Source organism: Heptranchias perlo, chromosome 9 (genome assembly GCF_035084215.1).
Source record: "Heptranchias perlo isolate sHepPer1 chromosome 9, sHepPer1.hap1, whole genome shotgun sequence".
NCBI classification, from domain to species: Eukaryota; Metazoa; Chordata; class Chondrichthyes; order Hexanchiformes; family Hexanchidae; genus Heptranchias; species Heptranchias perlo.
The window spans coordinates 6451082-6469595 of NC_090333.1; the positions used below are offsets into that span (position 1 = coordinate 6451082).

Here is an 18514-nt window from a genome sequence, read left to right on the forward strand (position 1 = left end):
TGTCTTCAAGGAGGAGAGAGAGGGAGAGAGGCAAAAAGGCTGAGGGAGGGAATTCCAGAGCTTAAGGCCGAGGCAGCTGAAGGCATGGCCGCCAGTGGTGGAGCGATTAAAATCGGCGATGCGCAAGAGTCCAGAATTGGAGGAACGCAGAGTTGTCGGAGGGTTGTATAGCTGGAGGCATTTGCAGAGATAGGGAGGGGAGAGGCCATGGTGGGATTTGAAACAAGGATGATTGTAAAGGTTAGAAACGCGGCAGCCAATTCGCGCACAGTAAGATCCCGCAAACAGCAATAAAATTAATGACCAAATAATCTGGTTTACATTTCGTTGTTGGTTGAGGGATAGATTTTAAATTCGAGGTGTCGGTGGACTGGGAACCAATGTAGGTCAGCGAGCACAGGTGTGATTGGTGAATGGGAATTGGTGTGAGTTAGGATACGGGCAGCAGAGTTCTGGATGAGCTCAAGGTTTTGGAGGGTGGAAGATGAGAGGCCGGTGGGGGAGCATTGGAATAGTCAATTCTTGAGGTATCAAAGGCATGGATGAGGATTTCAGCAGCAGATGAGCTGAGGCAGGGTTGGAGAAGGCAATGTTATGGAGGTGGATGTAGGCAGTCTTGGTGATGGAGAGGATTTGTGGTCAGAAGCTCATCTCAGGGTCAAATAGGACTCCAAGTTTGCAAACGGTCTGGTTCATCCTCAAACAGTGGTCATGAAGAGGGATGAAGCACTTTGAGACATTCTGAGGTCATGAAAGGCGCTAAAAAATGCAAGTTCATTCTTTTTCCTTTATTAGTTTCTCTGTTTGCTGTTGGCCAAGATTTGGAGGAAGGGGGAGAAGAGAACGTCCCTGTAAATGTTGCATTTCAGAGTATGAAGATTGTTTCAACATTTCACGATTGCCACATCCACCAACACAGAGAGAGAGAGAGAGACTCAGGAGGTGTCATCATCAGTCACATCCGGGTGGATTTCAATAAATGATCTTGCTGCATCTGGTGGATCTTCATATCGGGCAGAGCTCAGGCGGAGAGGATGCGCTGGAGTTTGGAATTGGTGCAGGCCCTGGTCGTGCTCGTGCTGTGGGTCTGCTCCGGCTCCGGGACCGGCTGTCCATGTTCGGATCGGGCTCTGTGCGAACCCGTGACCGTGGAGCATGAGTTCGAGGTGGGTGTTCGGGGCTTGGGGGTGGGTGTTCGGGGCTTGGGGGTGGGTGTTTGGGGGCCGGGGGTGGGTGTTCGTGGGCTGGGGGTGGGTGTTCGGGGGCCGGGGGTGGGTGTTCGGGGGCTGGGGGATGGTGTTTGGGGGCCGAGGGTGGGTGTTCGTGGGTCGTGGGTGGGTGTTCGGAACAGTCTGAGGGGTGTGGGTCGGGGTGAGGGACAGGTGGAGCTATTGGGATGGGGGTAGTGGGGGGGAGGATTGTCCGATTATTGTTGAAATGCAAAGTGTCTCATATTATAATCCGTATGTTAAAGTGTTAATGTTGGTATAGTTACAGTTTGTATAAAATAGGACGAACAGTAGTATTGAGCAGTGCAAAGATATTTTAACAAGTGCAGCTTCCATAAAATGTGTTTTTAAATATATTTCTCCAATGTGCAGAGTCTTAAATGATGTGTGATCTAACTCCTGCAGTGTGTCTGTCTAATACCATGGTTAAGGTCACCGGTTTGTGGTTTCCACAGAATATTGAAAATCCTGGAATCTCATGTCATACAAATGACATTTGACTTTTTCACTCATTGTAAAACTGGGACCTTGGCCACGATTAAACTGAATACAACGTAACAGATCTTTAAAAAATACATTGGTTGCAAAATGATTCTGTAACTGCTGACTGTATTAATGAGGTCAGTATTTACTTCAGAGCAATGTTACTAAGTGGGCAGTGTGGCAGCAACAAGAGCACCACCAATATAACCTGCAGGCTCGATGTGTTCATTCTGCTTTTATCCCACTTCCCCCACCTTCCCACTAACAAAACATTCTTCTGACAGATGGGTGGGATAAAAGTCTCCTCTGTCTGTTGGTTCCAAGAATGAATAAATTTGAATTTATGTCGCACCTCATGTCCTCAGGATGTCCCAAAGAACTTCACATGAAATGAATCACTTTTTGAAGTGTTGTCGGCAAACTCAGCGGCAATTTTTAAAAATTTGTTCATGGGATGTGGGCGTCGCTGGCAATGCCAGCATTTATTGCCCATCCCGAATTGCCCTTGAGAAGGTGGTGGTGAGCCGCCTTCTTGAACCGCTGCAGTCCGTGTGGTGAAGGTTCTCCCACAGTGCTGTTAGGTAGGGAGTTCATGATTTTGATCCAGCGACGATGAAGGAATGGCGATATAATTCCAAGTTGGGATGGTGTGTGACTTGGAGGGGAACGTGCATGTGGTGTTGTTCCCATGTGACTGCTGCCCTTGTCCTTCTAGGTGGTAGAGGTGGCGGGTTTGGGAGGTGCTGTCGAAGAAGCCTTGGACAGTTGCGACAATGCATCCCGTGGATGGTACACACTGCAGCCACTGTGCGCCGGTGGTGAAGGGAGTGAATGTTTAGGGTGGTGGATGGGGTACCAATCAAGCGGGCTGCATTGTCCTGGATGGTGTGGAGTTCTTGAGTGTTGTTGGAGCTGCACTCATCCAGGCAAGTGGAGAGTATTCCATCACACTCCTGACTCGTGCCTTGTAGATGGTGGAAAGGTTTTGGGAGTCAGGAGGTGAGTCAATCACCACAGAATATCCAACCTCTGACTTGCTCTTGTAGCCACAGAATTTATATGGCTGGTCCAGTTCAGTTTCTGGTCAATGGTGACCCCCAGGATGTTGATGATAATGCCGTTGAATGTCAAGGGGAGGTGGTTAGACTCTCTCTTGTTGGAGGTGGTCATTGCCTGGCACTTGTCTGGCGTGAATGTTACTTGCCACTATTCAGCCCAAACCTGGATGTTGTCCAGGTCTTGCTGCATTGGGGCTCGGACTGCTTCATTATCTGAGGGGTTGCGAATGGAACTGAACACTGTGCAATATTCAGTGAACATCCCCATTTCTGACCATATGATGGAGGGAAGATCATTGATGAAGCAGCTGAAGATGGTTGGGCCTTGGTCACTGCCCTGAGGAACTCCTGCAGCAATGTCTTGGGGCTGAGATAATTGTCCTCCAACAAGCACTACCATCTTCCTTTGTGCTAGGTATGACTCTAGCCACTGGAGAGATTTCCCCCTGATTCCCATTGACTTCAATTTTACTCGGGCTCCTTGGTGCCACACTCGGTCAAATACTGCCTTGATTTCAAGGGCTGTCACTCTCACCTCACCTCTGGAATTCAGCTCTTTTGTCCATGTTTGGACCTAGGCTGTAATGAGGTCTGGAGGTGGGAACCAAACTGAGCATCGGTGAGCAGGTTAATGGTGAGTAAATGTCGTTTGATAGCATTGTCGATGACACCTTCCATCACTTTGCTAATGATTGAGAGTAGACTGATGGGGCAGTAATTGGCCGGATTGGATTTGTCCTGCTTTTTGTGGACAGGACGTACCTGGACAATTTTCCACATTTTTGGATAGATGCCAGTGTTGTAGTTTCACTGGAACAGTTTGGCTGGAGGCGTCGCGAGTCCTGGAGCACGAGTCTTCAGCACTACAGTCGGGATGTTGCCGGGGCCCATAACCTTTGATGTATGCAATGCACTCAGCTGTTTCTTGATATCACGTGGAGTGAATCGAATTGGCTGAAGACTGTCTTCTGTGATGGTGGGGATGTCAGGAGGAGGTTGAGATGGATCATCTACTTGGCACTTTTTGCTGAAGATGGTTGCAAATTCTTCAGCCTTGTCTTTTGCACTCACGTGTTGGACTCCGCCATCATTGAAGATGGGCATGTTTACAGAGCCTCCTCCTCCCGTTAGTTGTTCAATTGTCCACCACATTTCATGACTGGGTGTGGCAAGACTGCAGAGCTTTGATCTGAACCGTTGGTTGTTGTGGAATCTCTTATCTATGTGTATAGCATGTTGCTTCCGCTGTTTAGCATGCATGTAGTCCTGTGTTGCAGCTGCACCCAGTTGGCACCTCATTTTTAGGTACGCCTGGTGCTGCTCCTGACATGCTCTTCTGCACTCCTCAATGAATCAGGGTTGATCCCCTGGCTTTTTGGTAATGGTAGAGAGTGGAATATGCCGGGCTATGAGGTTACAGATTGTGCTGGAATACAATTCTGCTGATATGTGCAGAGCAAGGTCCCACAAACAGCAAGTTGCATGAATGAACAGTTAATGTGTTTCTGCTGATGTTGGTTGAGAGATAATTGTTGGCCAGGACACCAAGAGAACTCCCTGCTCTTCAATATTGCCAGCGTTCTATTAGATCCACTTTAACATCTCATCCAAAAGACAACCCCTCCAACAATGCAGCACTCTCTCATTACTGCACAAAAGTGTCAGCTCAGATGATGCATGTTTGATAGTCTCAGTCCAACTCAAAGGGCCCAAATCACAAAACTGTGATGAACTAAACTGCAGCACTAAACAGGCAGTCTCATTTGAGAACACAGGATGGTTGGTGTGGGAAATGGAAAAATGTCACACTGGTGCAGTATGCGCTGTTTCTCTTTCTCGGGAACTATATTCTGATCTAGTCTTGCTGGTCTCATGGTAGAAATGCTTGATTTGACACCAGGTACCTTGAATGCAAAATTTTTTAAACTGGAACACTAAAATCCCTTGTATAAAGAGTTTATTTAGATTAAGTTGTCCTTTTGAAGTGTATTGAGCACCAACACTTGGAATGGAGTATTGGGATGTGAGCTCCGTTTCCTCATGTTGTTCAGTTCCTCTCACCTGCACTATTGTGGAGATGGAAGTTCTGAGAGGTTGTTGCTCTTTAGCATATTCTTTTTTTCTGGTGGCTGCATTTAGATCGACATTGGTGGCAACCTGAGAATCAGTTCACCAGCCGTTCCTTACCCCGTAACCTGGGGAAATGATAATGGGCCAAATTTTGCTCTAACAGGGCATCTAACGGTGCTTGCCGTTACTTGGACCTGCCCTTGCACGTTTTTGAGTGGCAAGTTGCTGAAAGTGCGAACTGATAACGGGGCAGTGAGTGAAACAGGGCATTTGGGAGCTGAGTGAACAGGCCAAGAAACAGGGTATCTCCTTAACCAATGAGATTGAAGGTAGTGAAATTCACAGTGCAAGGATTGAGAAGTGAGTGAAAGGGGAAGTGAAAAAAAGTTTTAATTTTAAAATTGACATTTTTAAAATCTCCAACAGCAATTAAATCCTGAAGGAATGAGACTCCACTCTTGTAATAGTTAATTATCAGTGCCAGAGATCTTGATTGCCGATAATGAACACATTCACCGTCGTTAAAAAGTTACTTAGACTGGAATGGAAAAGACGTAACTTTCCATGGCGAGTTCAGTTTGAATCTCCTGCACAAATACATGAACTTCACGTCGTTCAATGCATTTTAAGGTTGAGCAAGATAGCTGGATGCTGTTTTCGTGAAGCTAACAGCGGAGCAGCCCAACTCGGTCAGCAACTTGTGGTTGTTTGAGTTTAACTGCGTATCTGCCCCTCGCCTGAAGTTGCTGTACCATTTACACATAAATAAAACGAGCCCCATTCGCCTCACCGTTATTTTGTCAACAAAATCTGGGCCATTGATTGTGAAAATATCTATTTTTAAATGGCAGTTTTCTGCCCTTCATTACTGCAATTGACTGCTTTATTTTGTACCAGGTCTTTGTCTTTGATGTTGGAGGAAAGGATTGGAAGTATTATGACTGGTTTAAGGTCACGACTATTGCAGCCTTTGGACCATACGATCCTGAGCTTTTGTGTTATGCTCATGCGAATCAAGTTCGAGTTGTCCTGAGAGGTAAGTAATTTTATCACAGAAAAAACAAATGTCCTTCTGTCTTCCAATGCAAGCTGTATTATTGAAAACCACATAAAAGGACATTCAGTGCACAGCCTTGAATTGCTATTTTTGACATTACAGTGCTGAAATTCCCCTCCAGCTCCGGTACAGCTCTCGCAAATTATTCTACATTCCATCTATTGCATGTGAAAAATCTTATATCCACACACACCTCCTGTCAACAAAACCTTACTTTCTGTTCTCAAGTTATACACACTTTTGTTGCAACTTTTTCCATTTATAAATTCCTCTGTCCACATTTATAATGGGAACTGTCTCCGTAAACTTGATGCACTGTAATTACATCCTCCCCACCAGTGGTGGCACTGTAGCACCTCTGTTTTGCATCTTTCAGCTCAAATTGCCATTTAAATAAAAATTACAATTGATCAAAGTATTATATTAAATATCAGGACAAAATTCATGATTTCACAATGGGGACTGAGTTACATCTGAACACCCTGGTTGAATTATCCCCCACACTCCAATCCTGCTTCGTCTGAATACTACACAAGTCAGGACTCTCTTTGTCCATTGTCATGGGAGATTGACTGGTGATGTATTTTTATTCTACTTTTCACCTCCCAAACTTGCTGGATTCGTGAGCACTGAGTGGGAGTCTTCTGATCTAGGAGTAGGGGAGGGGGAGAATTCTGAGGAGGGAGATTGTGGGATCCAGCAAGGACTCAGGAGATGGTCAGGGATTGCTGGGATCTGGCAGTATTGGGGAGATCGGGGAATGGAGGGTCTAACATGTCTTGTTGGGGAGGAGGGTGGTCTAATGGAATGCGACCAAACTGCTATTGACATCTTTGGAAGCATCAGTCCCTCACCCCTCACATGTTCCTGCAAGTTAGGTGCCCGAACCACCGCTTCCCTCATCGTCGCCCTATTCCGATCTTCTGTACTTGCCAGGAGCATTTCAGCAGAAATGCTTGGTTAAGAAAGCCGTAAAAAGCACAAACAAATCATTGGGATTCATTTCTGGAGGAAAATAATTCACAGCAGAGAAGTTATGTTGATCATGTATAGGTCCTTGGTTAGAAAACACTGAGAGTACTGTGCACAGTTCTGGTCTCCATACTACAAAAAGATACAGAAGTACTGGAGAAAGTGCAAAAAGGATTTACAAGGATGATATCAGAACTGAGAGAGTATAACTATCAGGAAAGACTGAACAGGCTGGGGCTCTTTTCTCTCGAAAAGGGAAGACTGAGTGGTGATCTGATAGAGGCCTTTAAAATTATGAATTGGCAAGATGTAACGAGTGCCACAGGAATCAGTGTCCTCGTACATGAATCACAAAAAGTTAGTATGCAGGTACAGCAAGTGATTAGGAAGGCAAATGGAATATTGTCATTTATTGCAAGGGGAATGGAATATAAAAGTAGAGATGTTTTGCTACAGTTGTACAGGGCATTGGTGAGACCACATCTCAAATACTGTGTGCAGTTTTGGTCTTCTTATTTAAGAAAGGAAATAATTGCTTGGAGGTAGTTCAGAGAAGGTTCACTCGACTGATTCCTCAGATGAGGGGGTTATCTTTTGAGGAAAGGTTGGATAAGTTGGGCCTGCATACACTGGAATTTAGAAGAACAAGAGGTTATCTTATTGAAACATATGAGATCCTGAGGGGACTAGAAGGGTAGATGATGAGAGGAGGTTTCCCTTTGTGGGAGATACTAGAACTAGGGGCCACCAGTTTAAAAATAATGGGTCTCCCATTTAAGACGGAGGTGTGGAGGAATTTTTTCTCTCAGAGGGTCGTGAGTCTGTCGAACTCCCTTGCCAGGGAGCGGTGGAGGCAGGGTCATTGAATATTTCTAAGGCTGAGTTAGATAGACTCCTGATTAACAAGGGAGTCAAAGGTTATAGTCGGTAGACAGGTAAGTGGGGTTGAGGTCACAATCAGATCAATCATGATCTTACCAAATAGCAGAGCAGGCTCGAGGAGCCGAATGGCCTACCCCAGCTCTCGTATGTTCATATGTTCATAATTTTCCATTTGTGGGCAAGTCGAAAACTAGAGGTCATCCAAAACTATAAGATAGTCACAAATAAATCCAATAGGGAATTCAGGAAAAACTTCTTTCGTCAGTGAGTGGTAAGAATGTGGAACTTGCAACCACATGGAGTGGCTGATGCAAATGACATAGATGCATTTAAGGGGAAGCTGCAGAAGTATATGAGGGAGAAGGATATGTCCAGGCTTTGGAGACAGGCTGAGGCCTTCAAATAAAAACTGTTCACACCATCACTTGATGGCCGTCGTGTGGAACTATATAACCACAGGCCACATTATAGGCAAAATCCAATTACAAAGGTGACAGGACAGGCGTCACCAGATGTGAACACAATTAAAATAGAAAAACAAAAGATACTGTTGACAAAGAATTTTTGAACAGAAAGATGACAGGACATACTGTTTTTAATAACCTATAAATAGATAGGTGGAACTTTTATTCCCTGGCACAGCAGCAGTCTGCCACTGATGCCAGGATTTAGAATGAAGAATGCAGTTTAATGAAAGCCCGACCCAATTGTGTCCAGAGCCCAGCACACACGCTCCATTCTTCCGACTCTGGGCCGCTGAGATTTCTCCTCTACCTCCATCAATGGCAGAACCTTCAGCTGTTACCCTCTTGAACTCCAGATTCTTCTTCTTCAACCTCTTTGTCTTGCTATTTCTCTTCCTATCTTCGAAAGCCTCATCAAAACCGACCTGTTTGACTGCGCCTTTGGTCTCTTCCCTCACGTGTCAGCATGGCTCAGCTTTAGCACTGTGTCTCTCCTCCTGGGTCAGAAGGTTTTGGGTTTACTCCAGGACTTGACACATAAGTGCAGTACTGAGGGAATGCTGCATTGCCAGAGGTGCTGTTGTAAACAATTTTACAACACCAAGTGAAAATTGGAACCAAGTCCAACGATTTTATTTGAAAATCACAAGCTTTCGGAGGCTTCCTCCTTCCTCAGGTGAATGTTTCAGAGGTGCTGTGATTCAGATGAGACCTTAAACAAGGGCTCCACCTGCCTATTCTGTTGGATGTAAAAGATCCCATTGGCACAATTCAAAGAACAGGGAGTTCTCCTGGTGTCCTGGACAACATTCATCCCTCAACCTACATCACCAAATCAGATGAACTGGCCATTTATCTAATTTCCTATTTGTGGGGCCTCTCTGGGTACAAATTAGCGACCACATCTGCTTACAAAGCAACAGTGATTATGCTTCAAAAATAATTAATTGGCTATGAAGCATTTAAGGACATCCTGAGGATGTGTCAGGCACTATGCAAATACAAATTCGAGCTAAATCTTCCTCTACTACTTCCTACTTGATGTTGGCAATTCTGTCCTGCAAAGTGTCTTGGGACACAATGTTGTGCGAATGATGCTCTATAATTGGAAGTTGTTTCTTCACCCTTCACCAGGAGTTTTTTCACTATGGAACACTGTATACAAACAACGCCGAGAAAAGTGGGTCGATAAGCAATTGCAGTTGGCAAAAAGGCAATTTATGGATGGAATCAATTTGGATGTGAACATTGCTGATAAAAAACCATCTATAGGTTATTTCAAGATCCCTCAACTGGTTTCCGAAACCATGGATGTGTTCCACCGTGAAATACCTGGGTCTCAGGTAAAGAAGCCATTTTTTAAATTAAATGGGGATAAGCAATTTACTTTCTACTTAATCATAAAGGAAGATTGATATTTTTCTGGATAAGTGAATTGAAATCATGATTTTTCGCTGCTGTTTATCAGTGCATCATCTTGTTACAAAGCTGCTTTGACAATTGCTGAGGTTAGAAATTTTAGATTGAATCAGTTTAAGCTGGATATACAGCAAACTTGATGCTGCATCACTTGTAGCCCAGAATGATACAAGTGACTTGAGTTCCAGCTTCCATGGATGGCATAGTTCGAACTGTAATTTTCACATAGGTTGTCAGAAGGTTCCAGCACAGTAGGAGGCCGTTCGGCCCAGCGTGCCTGTGTTGGCTCTTTGAAAGAGCTATCCAATTAATCCCACTCCCCTGTTCTTTCCCCATAGCCCTGGAATTTTTTCCCCTTCAAGTATTTATCCAATTCCCTTTTGAAAGTTACTATTGAATCTGCTTCCACCGCCCTTTCTGGTTTTACATTCCAGATCATAACAACTCTCTGTGTAAAAAAAATTCTCCTCATCTCCCCTCTCATTCTTTTGCCAATCTCTTGAAAGCTGTGTCCTCTGGCTATCAACCCTTTTGCCACTGGGAACATTTTCTCCTTATTTACTCCGTCAAAACACTTCTTCAAAGGAAGAAATGTTTGTCTTAATGTCAAGCCCTATAACATCCTTCAGAAATGTCCCACAGTTTATATCTAATGAGTTACTTTGAAATAAAGGGACCATTAAGTAGGCAAAAAAGGAAATCACTCGCTGCATTTTTATTGGGTAAAGTTTGAAGCAGACTTTTACTGCTGAGAAGTTTGCACATAACGGACTTTGCTAACTCAGATTACAGTGATTTAATTCTTGACCTTCGGCTCCCGAATGCCTTCTTGTTCAGGCAGTGACTACATGAGCCATGCAAATCCTGGTTCGTGCTGAGTTATCTGATTTCAACTGGGATGTTGGAGGGCACAATTTACCCCGAGTGCCACTGGGTTGGGGAAGGTCAAATGAACCATCTGATCATTATCTGGAAACCTCCCACTGGAAGTGTGACCGTGCAGATGGCCACCAATTGGGTTAGTCCCCCCACCCATGTTAAAATAGCCTGCCAGCACTCAATGTCTGGCCTCGTGTAAAAGAACTTTGGCCACTTTGACTCGGTATTGGAGTGTGGCTGGCCCTTTTGGGACTACAATTTGGTTACAACTTAATGCCTTTTGGAGAGGAGGAGAGAAAATTGATGGAAAATTGGAGGAAGAAGGTGAGTGAGCAGTGGGGAATTGAACCTGATTAATATTTGATAACCGAGGATCCTATTAATTCTAACTCACAATTTGCCCCAACTTTATCCTGTTCCTTTTTATACAGTCATGAACACTGTCGAACTCCTAACCTGTTAAATTCACAGTTCCCATGGACCATGTGCGAGTGCATGTCAAAACCAGATAACTACTAGTGATATCCAACATAAGGTATGAGATGAAACTAACTTCTTCTTGTTACTCTTTGGCCCTTAGGTCACATTTAACGTGCCTTGGTCTCCAGACTGCATTGATGGCCGATGCTATGACTTTTTGAGAATTGCAAATTCCTGTGACTTTTTATTTGTGATGTCCTATGATATGCAGAGTCAAATGTGGGACAATTGCTTTGCAAAACCAAATGCTCCCTATTACCAGACTTTATCAGGTATGTACAATAAGACCATCTGGTTCAGGGTCTACCTGCCCGATATCAATGTGAATCTAAGACCCTCATTATTATTTTCCCCATTTAGGTTACTCCGCTTATTTCAATCTGGGTATTGATTCCAGAAAGCTCGTGTTGGGAGTTCCATGGTATGGTTATGACTATCCTTGCACACAGTTGTTTGAGGTAAGGTTTTGTCATTATCTGGCTTTCAGTAATCCGAATTATTTAGAATAGACTATTGTAAACCATTACAAAGGAGCCAGAGGTGATCTGGGGAAACATTTTTTTTACGCAGCGAGTTGTTATGATCTGGAATGCACTGCCTGAAAGGGTGGTGGAAGCAGATTTAATATTCACCTTCAAAAGGGAATTGGATAAATACTTGAGGGGAAATATTTACAGGGATATGGGGAAAGAGCAGAGGAACGGGACGAATTGGATAGTTCATGTGAAGAGCCAGCACAGGCATGATGGGCCGAATGACCTCCTCTCTTGCTGTACTTACGATGATATTATGATGTTATGATTGTCTTGTTGCTGTGCAAAATGTCCCATTGATTCCCTTTTCTGGAGAAATTATTTGTTTGCAGTGCTTGCTCTCTGGGCTTACCTTATCTGTGCTATTTAACATTTTATTCCACTGAGGCCTTCCCTTAACTGCATTCTTCTAGGTTGTAAATCTTAAGCTTCTCTAATCTTTTCTCAAAGCTCATCCCTTTAACACATGGGATCATAAGAACATAGGAACAAGAGGAGGCCATTCAGCCTCTCAAGCTGTTCCATCATTCAATTAGATCATGTCTGATCTGCATCTTCATTCCATCTACACACCTTGGTTCCATAACCCTTAATACCCTTCCCGAACAAAAATCTATCAATTTCAGTTTTGAAGTTTTCAATTGACCGAGCCTCAACAGCTTTTTGGGGGAGAGAATTCCAGATTTCCACGGCCCTTTTCGTGAAGAAGTGCTTCCTGACATCACCCCTGAACAGCCTTGCTCTAATTTTAAGCTGATGTCCCCTTGTTCTGGACTCTCCCACCAGAGGAAATACTTTCTCTCTATCTACCCTTTCAACTGCTTTCATCATCTTAAACACGTCAATTACATCACTCCGTAATCTTCTATATTCAGTCTTGTTGCTGTCTATTTGAAATTACAACCTTGTCCTTGTCTCTAAATGTACTATTTAATTTTATATATTTCAGTGAGAGACCCTTCTGCCTAAATTGTAAAACTTATGTTTCTCTAATTGTTCCTCTTTACACTTAGAGATCAGTCATGTTGTTACTGCATTTTTGAAGTTACCAAAGTAACTATATTTTCATCCTTTTGTATTTTCAGACTGGTAGGTGTGTATTGGAAAAGATTCCTTTCCGAGGTGCCCCTTGCAGTAATGCAGCTGGACGTCAGGTCCCATACAAAGAGATCGTACAGCATGTGCACAAATCAATTACTGGCAGATATTGGGATGATGAGCAGAAAGTCCCGTCTTATATCTACATGGTAAGACTATCAATCAAAACACAATGGAGAGTTGTGCATTGTCCATTCTTTGCAGAATGCAAACATTGCAGTGTTTCATGATTCAATATTCCCTGTGTACAGGATTCAGCAAAGTTCAGGATGTACAATTTATACAGGAGAAAATGTGTGTAGTTGGAGAATAGCCAAGAAAATGGGAGTTGACAGACAAAGCACCAAACCCAGTTCCGTTTGTTAAAACATTGTGTCTGACCAGTTGCAAAAAATGAGATGAGCTGTGGACTTTTCAAATAGATCACTTTACACAACCCATATTGACCCTCCTGTGAAAATTAGCGATTGTTTCGTTCGTGAAATGTGTGCCCCTATCTCCCATTTGATTATCAATTTAGCACAAAAGATTGACGGTAGCATGCCCTGTACATAAGAAAACTGCGCAGTAGCAAATACCACACACTCTCGACCTACTTCATTCTAATGTCCTTTCGGGAAGGAAACCTGCTGTCCTTATCCGGTCTGGCCCATATGTGACTCCAGATCAACAGCAATGTGGTTGATTCTTAATTGCCCTCTGAAATGGCCTAGCAAACCACTCAGTTGTAAAATCTCGCTCTGAAAAGTCATAATAAGAACAAAACCGGAAGGACCACCCGGCATCGGACCACGAGGCACTGGACACGGCAAAGTCAAACCAAGCCCAGTCGACCCAACAAAGTCCTCCTCACTAACATCTGGGGACTTGTGCCAAAATTGGTAGAGCTGTCCCACAGGACAGACCCACCAGAGCTGGAGGAACAATGACATACAGTCAGAAAGGAGTGGCCCTGGGAGTCCACTATATTGACTCTGGACCCCTTGAAATCTCATGGCATCAGGTCAAACATGGGCAAGGAAACCTCCTGCTGATTACCATCTCCCGCCCTCCCTCAGCTGATGAATCAGTCCTCCTCCATGTTGAGCACCACTTGGAGGAAGCAGTGAGGGTAGGAAGAGCACAAAATGTACTCTTGGTGGGGGACTTCAATGTCCATCAACAAGAGTGGCTCGGTAGCACCTCTACTGACCGAGCTCGACATAGGACATAGCTGCAGGACATAGCTGCCAGTCTGGGCCTGCGGCAGGTGCTGAACGAACCAACACGAGGCAAAAACGTACTTGACCTCGTCTTCACCAATCTACCTATCGCAAATGCATCTGTCCATGACAGTATTGGTAGGAGTGACCACTGCACAGTCCTCGTGGAGATGAAGTCCCGTCTTCGCACTGAGGACACCATCCAACGTGTTGTGTGGCACTACCACCGTGCTAAATGGGATAGATTCAGAACAGATCTAGCAGCTCAAAACTGGGCATCCATGAGGCACTGTGGGCCATCAGCAGCAGCAGAATTGTATTCCAGCACAATCTGTAACCTCATGGCCCGACATATTCCTCACTCTACCATTACCAACAAGCCAGGGGATCAACCCTGGTTCAATGAGGAGTGTAGAAGAGCATGCCAGGAGCAGCACCAGGCGTACCTAAAAATGAGGTGCCAACCTGGTGAAGCTACAACTCAAGACTACATGCATGCTAAAGAGCGGAAGCAACATGCTATAGACAGAGCTAAGCGATTCCACAACCAACGGATCAGATCAAAGCTCTGCAGTCCTGCCACATCTAGTCGTGAATGGTGGTGGACAATTAAACAACTAACGGGAGGAGGAGGCTCTGCAAACATCCCCATCCTCAATTATGGCGGAGTCCAGCACGTGAGTGCAAAAGACAAGGCTGAAGCGTTTGCAACCATCTTCAGCCAGAAGTGTCGAGTGGATGATCCATCTCAGCCTCCTCCCGATATCCCCACCATCACAGAAGCCAGTCTTCAGACAACTCGATTTACTCCACGTGATATCAAGAAACGGCTGAGTGCACTGGATACAGCAAAGGCTTTGGGACCCGACAACGTCGCAGCTGTAGTGCTGAAGACTTGTGCTCCAGAACTAGCTGTACCTCTAGCCAAGCTGCCCCAGTACAGCTACAACACTGGCAAATTGCCCAGGTATGTCCTGTCCACAAAAAGCAGGACAAATCCAATCTGGCCAATTCCCGCCCCTTCAGTCTACTCTCAATCATCAGCAAAGTGATGGAAGGTTTCGTCGACATTGCTATCAAGCGGCACTTACTCACCAATAACCTGCTCACCGATGCTCAGTTTGGGTTCCGCCAGGACCACTCGGCTCCAGACCTCATTACAGCCTTGGTCCAAACATGGACAAAAGAGCTGAATTCCAGAGGTGAGGTGAGAGTGACTGCCCTTGACATCAAGGCAGCATTTGACCGAGGGTGGCACCAAGGAGCCCGAGAAAATTGAAGTCAATGGGAATCAGAGGGAAACTCTTCAGTGGCTGGAGTCATACCTAGCACAAAGGAAGTTGTTCGTGGTTGTTGGAGGCCAATCATCTCAGCCCCAGGTCACTGCTGCAGGAGTTCCTCAGGGCAGTGTCCTAGGCTCAACCATCTTCAACTGCTTCATCAATGACCTTCCCTCCATCATAAGGTCAGAAATGAGGATGTTCACTGATGATTGCACAGTGTTCAGTTCCGTTCGCAACCCCTCAAATAATGAAACAGTCTGAGCCCTCATGCAGCAAGACCTGAACAACATCCAGGCTTGGGCTCATAAGTGGCAAGTAACATTCGTGCCAGATAAGTGCCAGGCAATGACCATCTCCAACAAGAGAGAGTCTAACCACCTCTCCTTGACATTCAATGGCATTACCATCACCAAATCCCCCACCATCAAGATCCTGGGGGTCACCATTGACCAGAAACTTAACTGGACCAGCCATATAAATACTGTGGCTACGAGAGCAGGTCAGAGGCTGGGAATTCTGTGGCGAGTGACTCGCCTCCTGACTCCCCAAAGCCTTTCCACCATCTAGAAAGCACAACTCAGGAGTGTGATGGAATACTCTCCACTTGCTTGGATGAGTGCAGCTCCAACAACACTCAAGGAGCTCGACACCATCCAAGATAAAGCTTGATTGGCACCCCATCCACCACCCTAAACATTCACTCCCTTCACCACCGGCGCACAGTGGCTGCAGTGCGTACCATCCACAGGATGCACTGAAGCAACTCGCCACGGCTTCTTCGACAGCACCCACCAAAACAGCAACCTCTACCAGCTGGAAGGACAAGGGCAGCAGGCACATGGGAACAACACCACCTGCACGTTCCCCTCCAAGTCACACCCCAACCTGACTTGGAAATATATCGCCGTTCCTTCATCGTCGCTGGGTCAAAATCCTGGAACTCCCTTCCCAACAGCACTGTGGGAGAACTGTCACCACACGGACTGCAGCAGTTCAAGAAGGCGGCTCACCACCACCTTCTCAAGGGCAATTAGGGATGGGCAATAAATGCTGGCCTCACCAGCGACGCCCACATCCCATGAACGAATAAAAACAAAACTGACTCACATGTCTAATTGACATTATGTGGAGATGCCGGTGATGGACTGGGGTTGACAATTGTAAACAATTTTACACACCAAGTTATAGTCCAGCAATTTTATTTTAAATTCACATGCTTTCGGAGACTTCCTCCTTCCTCATTTACCTAATGATCATTAGGAACATTTACCTCATTGACATTGGCCAAGTCTTGCTGAGATACTTGATGCACTGCAGTCAAAGGCTGTGATGCTTGAGCTTTCAGCAGTAACATTGAAATCATGTTTTCCACCTTTCATTTGCAATATTTTGTTAATTTGAGTAATTTGAAAAGATTATTTTGAAATGATAGAATGTTCCACATTGAGTTAAATCTGACCTTGGATTATTCTGTTTATTTTTGAAAATTGTTTTCTCTGGAGGCCCATGCTAACTCTGACTTGCAAGTCATCTATCTCTTTCTATTTCCCCCAAATCATTTTTTTCCCAATCAAACACCATAATCTTTTGACTTGTTGCATCCGAATTGACATCTGGGCTGTTCAAGTGGATTTTTCTAAGTTGCTGTACTGAGGGAGTGCTGCACTGTCGGAGGTGCCGTCCTTCAGATGACACGTTAAACTGAGGTCCCGTCTGTGCTTTCAATGTGTGCCTTATGTTCATATGTTGCACAGCATCCAGATGAGTTAATTGGTTTGGGTGTTAAAAAAGATAGACTTGGAGCTGCTCCTGCTCCGTTCCCGTTACTTGTGTGGACGTGCAGCGGAAAACCGCGTTTGTGCACGGAAATGGAGTTTCTGTCGACGGTCAGGGGACGGAGTGGGAGAAGCCCTGAGGAAATTGCCGGCCGTAGCCGTAAGTCTCTAATTTTTGAGTTTGTTTTGCTCATTTGTCATTGTGCATTTTCTCATCGTACATTTCAGTCCATTCTGTCTTCTGCTGATGAAGATTTTCAGCATAGTGTCTCGAACTGAGCATTGACCCAAACCCCTCGCTCCTATCTGTGTAACTCTTTATTTTTTTATGGCAGGTTAATAATACATTTCATGAGGTCTGGTATGACGATCCACAGAGCATTTCAATTAAGTCAGCGATCATGAAGAAATTGAGACTCCGTGGCATAGGCATGTGGAATGGAAATATGCTGAACGACAGTGATGATCATTTCATAGTAAAGCAAACTGAAGACATGTGGAATGCTCTTTGCCCTTTGTGAGGAAAATAGCGACCTTGAACCATCTAATCTTAACAGAATGTAATCATTTAATTTTGCAAGTAAACTCAGCAAAAAGTGAGCGAGCTTCCAACATTAGAAATTAAAGATAACGCAGATCTAGGGAACAGATTTAACATTTTGTCAAGCTAACGAATTTCTATTCAATGAAAAGAAAATGTACGAATACAATTTGTACTCCAAGATCTGGTCACTTCAGGCATCTCAAGTTGTTTACAAAATGCATCAAATCTGTATTGACTTTCATAATGCTTAATGATAGTGCAGGTTAAAACATCTCGCCGCTAAATATTTACAATTCAGGAAACAAGTCAGCTTTCCCGTTGGGTAATAATCCAATTCTGATATGCACACGCGTGTTGTCTGTTTTATGCACATCTTAATTCTTGACAATGATTTTGATGATTTTATTTTGATTGGTTATCATTTTGAACCAAGATAACTTTAATTTTCATCTTTCCTCCATTAAGGGGGGGTGAACGGACCAGATAATAGTATCCTGTGTACTGCTAGTACTTTTATTTAATTGTAATATTACAAGACAATGTAACTATTTGAATTTTATTCCACCTGAGTGCTTTACAATTGTCTATTCTTGAAAGGCAATTTAAATTTTTACGGGAACACGTATTTCACAAAATAAAATGTGATGTTTCCAAAGTAAGTGTTTTAGTTGTGTTGCTCCAGGAAAGTGGGGTTTGTGTAAAGATAAAACAGTTGTGGTACCGGTTAAAAAAATTCCCCTCAAGTCTAATCTTGGCACATATATTTAGTAGTCCTTAGTTAATCACTTGCCCTCCTCGTTGCCAACATGTGAAACTCAGTGTTGGGGGGAGGGAGGTCTGTGTGTCATTTTATCTTTATTTACTTTGTAATATTACCCAGCAAGAATTGTCCTGGTCTTTATTCCTGGCACAGTTTTCTTCTTTCACAATATTGTTTGACGAACTCTGTGCGTGAGATTATGGTCTAACCATCTCTTAGATGAAAATGATAAGACAAAGAAGGCAATAAAATTGGTGCTGTCATTAAATAATACGTAAGTAAGTCCATACTTGATCTTTAATATCTTTAACTGATTTCTCGAGGTA

The 18514-nt window shown here is 44.2% G+C and overlaps 1 protein-coding gene across 1 annotated transcript; it reads left to right on the forward strand.

Annotated features, from left to right (window-relative positions):
- Positions 1-1034: 1034 nt before the first annotated feature.
- LOC137325618 (di-N-acetylchitobiase-like) lies at positions 1035-17405 on the forward strand. The gene is made up of 9 exons (XM_067990884.1): positions 1035-1166; positions 4910-5092; positions 5738-5876; positions 9350-9558; positions 11094-11265; positions 11354-11451; positions 12612-12773; positions 16901-17044; positions 17220-17405. Exons 1-9 carry the CDS (start codon positions 1035-1037, stop codon positions 17403-17405), a joined length of 1425 nt encoding a protein of 474 aa, XP_067846985.1.
- The last annotated feature ends 1109 nt before the right edge of the window (positions 17406-18514 follow it).